The sequence below is a fragment of the Tetrao urogallus genome, assembly GCF_951394365.1.
Source record: "Tetrao urogallus genome assembly, chromosome: 2".
Lineage (NCBI taxonomy): Eukaryota > Metazoa > Chordata > Aves > Galliformes > Phasianidae > Tetrao > Tetrao urogallus.
The window spans coordinates 10,059,085-10,072,585 of NC_136814.1; the positions used below are offsets into that span (position 1 = coordinate 10,059,085).

At 40.0% G+C, this 13,501-nt stretch overlaps 1 protein-coding gene across 1 annotated transcript in view; it reads right to left on the reverse strand.

The window, feature by feature from the left end:
• The window catches only part of FSHR (follicle stimulating hormone receptor), a gene marked incomplete at both ends in the record, with an annotated part of 75,804 nt that extends 62,627 nt beyond the window's left edge, over nt 1-13,177 (reverse strand). Inside the window, one exon of the mRNA XM_079532727.1 lies at nt 13,026-13,177. Coding sequence (XP_079388853.1) covers nt 13,026-13,177 — 152 coding nt within the window. The remainder of the gene's footprint in view (nt 1-13,025) is intronic.
• Nucleotides 13,178-13,501: the final 324 nt, after the last annotated feature.

Genomic DNA, 13,501 nt, shown 5'->3' on the forward strand with positions numbered 1-13,501 from the left:
CCAGCAGGCGCAAAGTATGAGGCAGCACATCTCACCACTCCAAAGACATTTGCTTAATTAAAAGTAATGATAACTTGCTGTGACAGAAGGTAATTAAAGGAGTATAAATTGTATAGTGACTTCATTTTGTCTAATACTCTCTTTTTATATACACATTTATTCAGAAGTAGTATGAGAGAAATGTTGCCAAGACTCCTTGGCTTTCATTAGTTGATGCTTCAATATTGATTACTAAGTATTAAAGCAATGCAGTAGAAGACCAGGCCCAACAATATTGCACAATCCAATAGAAATCAATAGGACTTTTTCCACTGATTTTTCAGTGGGTATTGAAGAGACCTTTTACCAAATGCATGAGCTTGAATAGTGGGAACAGAGGCTAACTAATCAGCAACATAAAGATAATCTGTCTATGCAAAGATGGAATCATTCTGATCAGAGTTCATAATGAAAGAACGACTTGTCCTCACATTCTTCTCCAGTGACATCCACAGTCAGCAGATGTACTGCACATTAAGTGCTGCACACCTTATCTAGCTGATGGAATCCGCTGCAAGAGACTTGGTTAACTATGTTTGGTTTTGCCTTTGGGCTAGTAGAAATGACGGTCAGTGTCACCACCAAACCTGAAACGTCATTGTTAAGTCTTACGCTTACCCTTCCAGAATCATTATGTGTATTCAGATCCATTTCAAAGGTCTGTATCATCACTTTAAAACTTCTAATTACAGCTTCTTTACACAATCGCCTTTTTCTCTTTTTTTCTTTTTTAAATGTCTTACATGGTGAAAGGTCTCTTAATTTAAAGACAGTTTTACAAAAAAATGAAAGAATAAGTGAATTTTATCACTGATAAAATGTTCCACTAATTGCTCTCTCTTAAGCTGCTGGGTTACACATATTGCTCAGTATTTCAGCATTTCTGATAATTTTGTCTTGCTACCCAATCACTTTTTCTTCCCCTTTTCTTCCCTTTTAAATGTAACATCTATATCTATTCCTGAAAATAATTTGTGAAAATAACAGGCGTGATTCTGGCTATTCTCTTCCACTTTCTCAGATGAAGGCACACTTTGTGGTGATGAGAAAATGGACATTTGCTTTGAGCTTGACAGTTGTAAAGAACATTTATTTCCTAGGGCTTTGTTTATTTGACTGCAGCGTTTAAAAATTATTATATGCTGCTTTTGGCAAAAGCGCTACTGCTATTATCATTCATCAAACGAATACTTAGGGTCCATATACTGAATTGCAAAAAAAGTAACTATGCAATGAACATACAGAAAGAAACAACTGACATATTGTCTGCCTTTGTGTGTGCTTTTTGATATTCCTGCCTCCTTCATTCAAGGATAATCCCCTGAAATTCACAGATGTATCATCTGCTTTATCTGCCATAGGTAGACTCTAACATAGAGAATATTGTTATTTCAGCATTAAGATGGCAGGGAACTGTTAGCCATTGATTTGACACCTTTCCATGCCCCTCCACCCCAGAAAGTATTTTCAGCCACCATCTCCTCAATAAGATTCATGGAGTTTTCTTTTTAAATAACCATTTGGGTGAACATATAAGCCAAGCATAATTTGGAAGCATGCTGTTAGGCATGCTAGCACAGTAGCACAGCCATTGGATTTTGTGACAACAGCTACTGAAATACAGATACTGCTGTTGGAAGGACTCAGTGCCATAGAAACTCCCACAGTGATGTTATTCTTAATGCCCAAGGTGAACTTTCAGCCTCTATATAGCCTAGATATGCTGTTTTCAATCTTTGGAGTGCTTTAGGAAAAGTAGTTAACAATATATTGAAGATTCATGCCTTATAGATTTGTGGGCTTCTAGGATCAAAAGCCCACATGAATCCAGAGTTTGGACAAACGAAACATTGAATCTGTCTGTACAGTATAAGCTAAAGCCTAAAGCTGTTCATAAAATTGGGATACAAGCATGTCATGCACTACAGAAATGTATGCATTCCTTTATACCATGAACACTGTAGAGATGTATTCTAGCTAGCAAGGCTATTAACACTGCTAATAAATACAATGGCCTGCTTTCCCTCCAAAGCAGAGCTTAGTGAGGTTTCTGTGGAATGCAAAATATCTCTGGGGAGATGAGAGCAGGAACTTCTGAAGCAGTCCCTGCCTCATTCCCTATTTTAGCTGATAACCACAATTACGTTCCTTCAGCCCCGAGGACACCAAACATGAATTTATACCTGGAACCAAGGCCACCTTTTGGCAATCTGACAGATTAAAAAATAAAAATAAAAAAAACTCTCTCAAAGCCTTGACCAAGACTCTCCGCAATGGAGCACTTCTCCCAGACAGTATGCACACCTCTGTCAGACAAACAAAATGGCAAGCAATAATTGCTGCAAGTCTACAGTCCTGAAGCTACAAGGCTGCCCCTGCCAGAACAAGACACCAGTATGACCAAAAGGGAAAGTACTCCTCAGTGGATGCTCTTGAAGAAAGTGCCTTCTCATGGCTTGGGCAGATATATGGTTCACAGGGTGAAAAACAGGTTGGACACATGTGGACACATGATGATGCAGCAGTACTATGATAGCAATAACGTATTTGATGAGAAAACACCCTGAAACTGCATGTGCATTGCTGGAAAGCTACAAAAATAGTAGTTATGACTCATTACTTAGATTCAAAAGAGCAGCCATTTCTTTTTGCTGAGCATAAAGGCTTTTCATTGTAAGAAAGTTATGAGAAAGCAATATGAGTGTGCAAGATATTTTTTGTTTATTTGAGCAGGGAAATACATTGCCACAGGATTGTGGTCTTGTGAATAAGATCCTGAAGGGGCTGTAGTCCCAGCTGCCCCTCTGATTCCCTCTGTTACCCTGTAACTTGGGAAATGACCTGCCATTTACATCTTATAGCTTTACCATTTCTGAAATTGTTAAAATTGTATTGTAGCTACTTAAAAGGAATGCTGTGAAATCTGTTAATATTTACAGAAACCTTTGCAAACACTAAGAATATCCCAACATCTCCGTGCACCTTACTAAAACCATTAAAATCCCAACTCACGACTTTAAATAAATTTTATCAGGTCTGTATTTTGTTTGTACTTTCAGAAACCTTTTTATTTTTCCTTGGAGTTGTTTCTGTGCAGTGCAATAGTACAAAGTCCTGAATCTGCAAATACATACAGATGGGTATGTATCATACCTATGATTTGTCCCACTGGAACGCAACAGAGCTGCTTGGGCAAAGCAATTAGGATGTGTACAAATATTTGTGGAATGAAATTCTGCATTTTCTTGTAGGGTATTCCTCTAAGGGGTCACTACCATGAAGAACATAGTCTGGTCTTCAACCACCATGGCAACAATATACTGCAAATAGGAGATTTATAACTCCTGGGATTCAGATACAATGGATGTTTTTCCAAACCAGCAATTCCACCTAGAGAGAGTCGTCCTGTTGGGACATTTCTTGTACTGCTGTCATTTTCTTACACAATCTATACTTCTTTTATGACTCTCCACTTGCCAATGCAACAACAACAAAAGGTTTCCATAGTACCTTTAGTGGCCAAAGAAAACTTCAAGGATGAAGCAAGTTCTTCAGCATCAAACCTATGCCTCCTAACAGTACTGGGGTTGCAAGGTGAGGAGATTTACAGACTCTGTGCTTAAACCTTGCTTGCTCAGAAATTTCTGTATACCATAAATATTCCAGCTGTGAGACTAGGCTCTAAGAAAAGACTTCAGCATTGATTATTTCCCAGTAGTTAAGAAGGAGAAAAGGGATTTGGCTGATTTTGTGCTCATTTTCTGCACTTGTGAGGATGGAAATGCCAGAGAATACAGCATGGGTTGTAACTCCCACTACTGGAGTTAAGTTTTCTTTCTTGCATAGATGACTTTTTTTGCTCTCTTAGATTTGAGTGCTTCCTGTTAAATAGCATGTCCTCCAACATGTTTACTGGGCTACAAAAGGCAACAGCCCGATTTATTTATGGTATGCAATTGTGTAAGTTACAAAAGAAATCAAAGCAAAAGTCAGCACAGAAATCCACAGTTCTCAAAACCAATGTGGGCAAGACTGTTACACCGGGCATCATTTCTAGATGTGAGGTATAGCACAGAATATACAACCAATAAAAGACTCTGGTTTATTACAGAAAACTGCTAAAATCCCTTATCTGCCCATGTGACAATCCCCTTTAATGAAGAAAACCAAACCAAAGTACACACCACTTTTTCTACTTCCTCTTCCAATCTTCACAGACTAACTTCATATCCTTATTAAACATAACTAGTTACCACTTCAAATCGAAAAATGTTTGCTCAGCATCACTTTAACACACATGCCCTCCTTATGCCACTCAAACAGAGGGTGCAACAAACTCAGAAAACTTGGATTTTTTTTCCCCACCCAGTATTTATGCGCATAGAGCTTTTGGAAAACCACCGAAGATTCACAGATTGTGTACGAAGAAATATTCGCAAATCAGTTCTTATTAATTGGCTGTATTTGAGCAAAGCATCACAACAGAAATCAGACCCACATTTCCCTCATATAGGGAAATGTAAGGCCACCAGGAAAGTTACCAGGACAGTCTTGCGTAGGCTTTCACAAAATGGGATTTCTAGGCAAAATATGTGAACGTGCTGACTAGCAACTGCATTCTTGTGTAGATAAGATGGTGTACAGAGTGGAAAGCTTCAGCTCGCAGCACACCAAGCAACAGCATGTTCAAAGTCCAGGCTGCCCTGACCTTATCAAATTTTGAATGTGTTACAGTTAAAGATAGAGCATTATTTAGCCAGTCCAGGCAGAAATATGGGTTCAGAAAGCCTGAAAGTTATGGAAACATATCAATGAAAAACAAGGAGTAGTTTGTGCACGGTTGGATTGAAGGTAGTTTTCATTTGAAGCAGAAACATATCTCCCTTTGCATGTAATAAAGCTGTAAATTCTCTTCTGGCTACCTAGGAACAAATGCATCAAAGTGGCCTGATAAGGTAATGAAAGATAAGAAGCATCCATATATTTCAGACTGAGCTCCCAAAGTGCATGAGGATGTTTCGAAGAAAACATTAAATAAAGAGAACAAATCACAAGCTTTCCTGACCCTACATGCTAAAAAAGAAAGAAGCTGCACCAGAAGAAAGGCAGCAGTTGGGCTCCGTATTATAATTTATGCAAGACAATTAAAAGAAATATTTTTTTCTACACTCTTACATGAAATCCAGGCTTGATTCTGACCTATAATTTGGAATATGCGTCATTTTAAAGACTTGCATTTCACCACTAATAAGAACAGTCTCATCAAACTGTAGGAAGAGGCTGAGAAATAATTTGCAGGCTCTGTCTGGAAAGGTCAATATCTTAAACAAAGGAAAGTGACTTTTCCTACCACAGTTTACCTCTCATAGCATAAAACTAATACGCCATTATGAAAAACAATACCTGCATTTTGTGCCCAAAGAGTCCTGTTTAACAAAAGCACACACAGATAGATTGCCAACCCACTGCCACCACAAACACACTGCTGGCAATGCCACTGCCATACAGTGAAAATGAACTCAGCTCTTGCCACTGAAGTTAATGAAGCTATGACAATTTAAATTAGCTGTGAACCTATCCCAATTATCTTTCAGCTTGCCGGCACAAGGACACTCAGGAAAGTTAAGAGAACTAAATAAAAAGCTGTCAAGCTAGAGGAGACTGTATAAAGTACAGGGAACTCTACATGTGTTTCTTCCATTCCTCAGTGAGGTGACTGAGTTTGTTCCTCTTTGCTACACTGTGTAATTTGGTTCAGTTTCACTGGACCCCCTTCCATATATATACTGCAGGCACTTAGATCAGTTATTCACCTCAAGACAGTATATTCTGGAGATTTCTTTGATATGACCACACTGGCTGTTCTTTTAGCATCCCTCATCTACTCTCTTATTTTCCATCCTTGTTAAGCTAAGCTCTCCACGTACCTAATGTTTTGAGCGATGTTCCCAGCTCAGTGAGACCCTCCTTGGCACCTGGGAAGAAAACCCTCAAACTGTGCAGTAGACTTTCTCCTGCAGGCCTATCGGGTGACACATTTAAAGGGTGAATAATTGCAGAATTAAGCAGGGAACTTTTGGAATCATCTTCCAATGGAAATCTTCAACATACATCACAAAATACCACTGGTAAAGTTTTAAGAGAAACGGCTTAGGTTTGAAGGGGTTAACAAGACTTATTTATTTATTCAGTACTGTAGAGCTGGTATAACTTTGCTGAAGGCCAGATCCAGAAAATGATTAACTGAAATTCCCCAAATGTCATTTATAAACTAGAGCGAGGAGCTGAAGGTGCAATGCATGGACAAACACACAAAGAGAGAAAACTGAGGAGCTCTGCATGGCTTCGTGACACCGACAGCACAGCAGCTTATTCCCCACTGGGTTGGAGCATGAGGCACAAACACTCACCTTTCTGCATCCACCTCAGCATAAACACCTTGAGCTCCTTATGACTGAAGGGTTTAGTAAGACACACCATTCAGAGGAAAGGAAAATCGGCTGCTGTAAGACACTGGTGAATTCAGAATTCTTCATACCTGCTTTTTTAATCCATATTTTTATCAGAGTGATAAAAGATGGATCTATATCCTTCATTATTATGTCCCTAAAATTAACAACTTCTCCCTTTTAACCATATTTTAATTTGAAAGCTACCCATTTCTGACCTTACCAGAACTCTCTTGCTCAACCTTGGTGCCTACCAGCTCACATCTTACAAATCACATTACCGGCAAACTCTTCTAGGATATAATTAAATGAGACAAGATTTGAATGGGGACACATCCAAGATGCAGACATTTTGTTCAAGACAAAAGAAAGAAGCACAACAGCTACAAATGGCTAAGTTCAATCTTCCAAATGCTTCAGAAAAAACACTGATATTAATGCCATTCAATAAACAAGTTATGATTCTTTATAAGTAGATGTAAAGCAGGTCATGTCTAAAATGTCAAACTGGGAGACTTTATTTTGAGACACAGAGATGAGAAATACCAGGAACCCCATTCATCTGCTGGGAAGTGACATAAGCCCAGTTCTTTTTGTGCTTAGGACAGTGTTTCAGCTAATGTAAATGTAAACATGTGCTTCACCAGTTGATTTTTATACAAATTTTTGATTCTGAGCATCATTTTTACTGTAAATATTTTTCTAATCCACACAAACACAAAAAGACAGACAAAGAATAGGAAAGTTCTTCATCAATTAGGTCCCTAACCAATATTTCTCTCCTCAGTTTTGTTATTCCAAAGAATTGTTTGCCTTTTTACAAATTATGGATCTCAGAGATCACATGCCAGTGCCTACGTAAGTTTTTCTTTCTAAACTGGAATCTTTTTAAACCTCCTACAATGAAGACATGCATGTGACAGTCACGTTGTATGACTTAAATGCTTCAGAATAACAACTAAGAGAGTGAAGAGTAAAACCACTGGTTGGGTTGGAGAACAGCAGAAACACCTTCTGTCCTAAGGATACCTGTTTGAACAGGCAGAGGATCCAGATGGAGTTGGATGCGAATTTATGCCTCACAGGGAACCAGACAGAAGCTGCTGGAAAGTCTAGATTTGTGCAGCAGGAGTCTCCGTAGCTGACCCCAAGGGCTCATGCTGAGACCTTTTATAAAGTCTCAGTGTCATATGCAAACATAAAAACAAGTCTTGTCTTTCACTCTGTTTCCCTGGAAAAACATAGTGATATAACAAGTCAAACACAGCCACAGCATTCTCAGTGAATGCATTCCCATTTCAAAGATGCTTTAGATACACATGTACACACCTATACATCTTCAGACTAGATCATGCATTTCAGTCATTACAAGTCAGGTGGAAGTCATGCATTCATTGCCACATTACCACAAATAAGCCAGCAGAGCATGGTGCAGCATGAAAGCCCCTTGTATTGCACACAGTGCACCTCCTTATGTTGAAATGCTTCTCAGTCTGTGAAAACTGGATGTTTCCACAGAGACATGTACTTGGTAAATTATACTAGCTGAGGATCTGCCCTACAGGCTTTATTATCCCTCTTTAGTGTCACTTGCTTCCGGGAGCCTTTATTGTCTTATGCTCTGCTTATTTCTTTTTATCCTCTCAATGGAAACTCCAAATACAGAACCCAACACCCAACATATGCACTGGACCTCTCCAGCACTGTTCAATTGGTGATTGCACACCAAGCTCTAGAGTGTTCGGCTTCAAAGTGTGAACTGGTCATAAACTTGAAAAGAGAAGAACATAACACTAGCCATAGACTTCTTCTACATTAACAGAAGTAACGCTGGTTAAAAAGGAAAAGTTTTTTAAAAATTTGGCTTCAGATAGCATACAATACAAAATGCTCTGCTGTGCAAATATTACCATCCCTGTCTGATAACGTGTAGATTTATTGATTAACTGCATAATGCACTTGAAAGCTTCACAGGTCTTTTTGTTAGCTGCGTTTCTTCTCTCCACACTCTGTATTAAGGTCAATCCACCTATATAAACACCTGAATAAGAGCTGTAATTGCTTAAAAATTTCAACCTTCTGTGTGAAAGCATAACAAAAATCTAATTGCAGCTGTCACTGGGAGTGTTGCAGCTCCCATTCACATCATTCTTAGCTTGTGTCTCAGGGAAACACATCTAACTCACTTGGTTTATAACATAGAACTTGTTATTTCGAGGCAGCCACAGTTCTAGTGGGCAGACACCTACTCAGCCTTGACTTGATAATCTAAAATAAATAACCTTGAGCAGTGGTACAAAAACACCTATGCAGAGGGCAAGAAAAACCCCACTGTTTATGGTTTGCAGATACATGGGAGAAAGGCTTCTACATAACATACATTTAAACAGCTCTGCCAGTGGCTAAACTGGTTAGTGAAGATAGAGAAGGTATTTTAAAGTACAAAACACTATGATCAAGGCTTGCTCTTATTAATTTTGCCTGCAATTTCCCTCTCTTTCAGGCAGCATTGTGACAGATGGGTGCAAAATGACGGGCTGTCTCCAGTGTCAGTTATTTCAGTCATCTTAGCTACTCCTTTCTAGAACTGGCAGCATTCTCAGGCTGAAGCCTCTGGCTTACTAACACATTAAACAGTTCCTCATGGGGAAACTTTTAATTGGCTTAATAACACCATTTGCAAGGTTTCTTTGAGTAGCCTTCATTCTCCAGAGATGTTTCTTACAACATCTCCATGGCTCAGAAAGAGGCAAGCAGAAGGCACCTGTTGGTCCACCTCTCCCTGCTGCTGTGGGCTAAGGAGGACTGATCATTGTGTCAGTGATGTTTAGAAGCAACTGTAAATAAGGAAATCAACTAAGTTGGAGACAGTTTCTCCTTGTAATGAATACAGCATGAACAAATTTGATTTCATAATACCTTTTGAAAATAACACCAATTATAAGATGCAGATAAAACACTGATGCTAATATTTCTATCACATAACCCTGTAGGAATGCAAGCAGAATTGGACCAAGCAACCCTTTTCCATTACCCTTACAAAGCTGCCATGTACCGTTGCTTTATTTTGTTGGAGATATATTCTACTGCCCAAATGGGTACACCTAACTGCTGGGCCACAGCTCTCTACTTTCATGGGGTAGTGTAAGTGTGATTTAAGGCACTCAGATCAGAAGCTCAAAAGCAAGGAAGGGTACAGTTAGAGATGAGTAAGTTTCTCCTGGCATCTCTAGCTGTATTCCCATTTGCTACACACATAATTCTGCTTAAAGGACTTTGATAAACTCCTGAAAGGATCCCCTCTATTTGAGAACAAGCTATTTGTGTTTGCATAACTTTCTCAAAGCAAGATCTCTATGGACTAAACAAAACCTTAGTAAATAATAAGGATGGTCTACAAAGCTTGACACAGCATCTTAAAACTCCTTGAATTCTTCAGGGAGTGAACTATCACAGGTGACGAATCAGTTGTTCCCCTTTCTCACTCTGCAGGCATAATAGTTATAGTATAATAGTTAATCTTCTGACACAAATGAACTTAAATTCCCCATGTGAACTTTCTGCCTCTCTATGCTTATGGATTGCTCCCAGTACAGTAAGTCACAGCCTCATGTATTTGTCAAAAGCATTTCACCATCTATCTATTTATATACCTACCTACCTATATAAAAGCCAAAATACATTCCTTTGCAACTCCTCTTCCAAGGAAAGGTTATAAAATAGAACAGCTAATAAGAACCATCTGCTCCTGCAAACTCGTGGGGCAAGCCAGCTGCAAAGGAATCTCAAACAAGCAAGGAGCAGAGCACACACACAGAGGTGCAGCAGTCCTCTCCAGAGCTTTTGCAAAAAGCAGGCATTGCAGAACTGGAAACCTGTGGCTTCCAATCCCTGCTCTGTGTGCCGTTGTTTGGAAATGGCAGCTGCAAACATTCTGTCTGTGCTGCCCTTGCTAAAGCAGGTGCTAAGTCAGGAGCAGAGCCTCTGCTCTCACATCATGCTGCAAAGCTCACACTCCCTGCTGAGCATAAGCTCTCACTGTTGGGAAATAACTGAAAAAACATCGCAGCAGCGTGTGTCAGTGGCCAATAGGTCATAAACCTCATAAACCTCCCTCAAGCACAAAAAAATAAACAAACAAACAAAAAACAACCCCCCCAAAAAACCCCAAGAACAAACCAAGCCAACCCAATCACACAAAAATCAGCTGCAGCAAAGAGCAGCATCACAGCTGGTTGTTCTGTGAGGATTCTTTATTTTCAACCTGAGGTTTTTTTGTTTTTGTTTTTGTTTTTTTTTTTACTGTGTAACATAGCTGCTTGCCACTGTCCCAACTTGAGAAATAACTGTAGTGAAACAGAAACACATGGAAGCAGAAGTGCTGGAGTTTTATAGAGCTTTTGTTCTCTCTCCAGTGCTTTCATGTGCATGTTTTTAACAGCTAAAACTAGGAAAGACACCAGGATAAATGAGGAAAGCCATCAAGACCACATAACAAAGAGTAAAAGGATTAAAATAAACGGAAGACCCCTCCTTCATGTCAAGCCATAAACCACATCCAGCACTTTCAGAATGAGTTCTTAGAGAAACAAAGCACTTTGCAGGACCTGTACTTGGCAGGGAGAAGTTTGTGTTCATGTTCTGCAGAGGATGCTTTTCCATTTATCCTCCAGGTGCCACACTGGTTCTAAAGCCCTTTTGATTCCTAGAAATGTTTTAAAGAAATATGAAGAAAGCATCTTCTCTGTTACCAGCGGTACATTTGCAACAGCACCTGGAGTGGTGAGGTCTTTTTCAGTCTGCTGAAAACAGCCCTACTGGGCACTCAGCTTAGAGGTGCATAGGAAGGCACTTTTCTAGAGTTTCCATCTTATTTTGAACGAAGACCTAATGCTTATCTGTGACCAAACTCCTCAGCCAATGCATCTGGTTTTAGTTTCATGAACACTATACTTTACAGAGTATTTGTGTACAAATTTTTTAACTACGCTGAAATTAATCCCAGGCTACACTGGTTTACAAGGACCAGAATTACCTCCTGAGGAAACAAAAGTTGGTGTAAATGGGAAGAGTCAAGATTCCAAGTACAATATTTACTGCAAGAAGAGAGGACGCAGCTGATGCTCTCAGTCACACTGACGTTGCAGTCAGCCCGCCTCAGGGAACACACACTTGTGCTGAAACACTAGCAGATAACAACCTTAACAAACCCCAGAGAAGTTAACAAGGATCTGCTGGAAACAAATCCCATTTTGCTAGCAGGTGTGTTTTGGCAATATAAAACTCTGCTTATTTGCAGAAATAATTATAAACTGCTTTTTTTTTCTTCCATCCCTAGAAGGCAGACCTTAACTGTGTAATCTAAAGAAACAATCAAAGCAAAATTAAACAAAATTAGCAGTGTATACCTGGAGCATGGTTCGCCCAAAATCTAGATGACCTAATTCACAGATGGATTTTTTTCCCTTTAGTCGTGAGAATGATTTAAACTTTTACTGACCTGTGGCTAATTCAGGCATTTTCTCCAAATTTTCATTGCAGTCCACTGATTCATTGAGCGAAACAACTGCTTCTTCTGAATAAAACAAAACTTCTGCACTAGGAAAACTGTGGGACAGTAAGTGGGGGTATGGTGTGGTCTGTGAGGTCAAGATAGGGATGTATTTTTCAACTCGCAATGTATCATTCTTCTCTGAATCCTCCCACCAAACTTAAGGATTTATTCAGGATGATTCCTTTCACTTTTGCCTGATCCTAATGATGCCAGACAGCTGTGGGTGTAGGCAAGGGGGCAATAAAATCTGCTTTAAGAGAAATTAGAAGGAAAACAATTGCTTATGCAGGTGCATGACATTGCATGACTTCTCTTGCTTGCCTGTGCCAGTGACACAGAAAACAGCTGCAATACGGTACTGTTCATGAAAACAAGAAGCTTTAAGATAAACAAAACTCTTCCTCAAGTAATACAATACTGTATCTTTACACAGCCAGCTCCCTCCAAGTCAGTCACGCTGCTTCTCTGATACAGGAGAATCGTCCTCTGAAGCTTATCTCAGTCCTTTCTTTACTGCCTTTGTGATTTCAGAACAGAAAACAATAAGCTGCTTCTTGGCAAGTAAGCCTGAACCTTTGGGAAGGCCCTGCAGCACAGGCAGAAGAACTCACTAGGTTGTTATAGTAAAACTTGCCTGCCCCAAACATGCTTTGATGGTGTGAGAGCAAGCTGTAAAGAAACCCTACAAAGCTTCAAGTTGCTGTCACAGCACAAAGGAATCCCGCTTAAAATCCAGTCTGTACTTTGTATTACACGGTACTACATCTTCTCTTAACAGAGACCTGAAAGGGAGCATTATAAGAGTAAGGGAGAGGAGCTTCAAGCTGTAATTAACCAAGTGCCAAAGGAAGCACTGTGCTTTTCCACAGCTGGTGTGAGGTTCCCCACTGACCCCCTACAAACACAGCCGTTGGCTTGCCAAGCAGCAGCTATGTTAAAAGCTGGCAAGAGTGCTGCTTGCACCCTTCCCTCTCTCTACTTACAGTTCTGTGGCATTTGTGGGAATGTCCCGAGGCAGCTGAACCACCTTGCTCTCCTGGCAGATGAATATCCTGCCTGCACAGTGGCACATGTGATGCTGGCAGCAGGAGCAGCTGGCCAGGAGAATCAGCAAGCAGGTAAGACCCAAGGACATCTCTGTCTTCACATTTGTCTCCTTCTCCTCCATCTAGAAGGAAGGAGTGTGAAGACCTCACAGTGCAACTCAGAGACGCCCTTCCTCGAAGGTCCGCCCTAAAAGCTGAGATGGAACACGTGACTCGTGGGAGATGCTTTCTCAGCAAGTTTCAGTTCATGGTCAAAGATCCTTTATGGGCTTACATTAGGATGGAGAGAAGTGAGGCTGATTTTCCATGACAAAACTGTTGCCTAATACTTAAGATTATAATTTTTAAGTATCGTTGAAATCACAGGCCCCAGCTGAATGAACCAGAATGCTTTTGGTGCAGTGCATATCTAC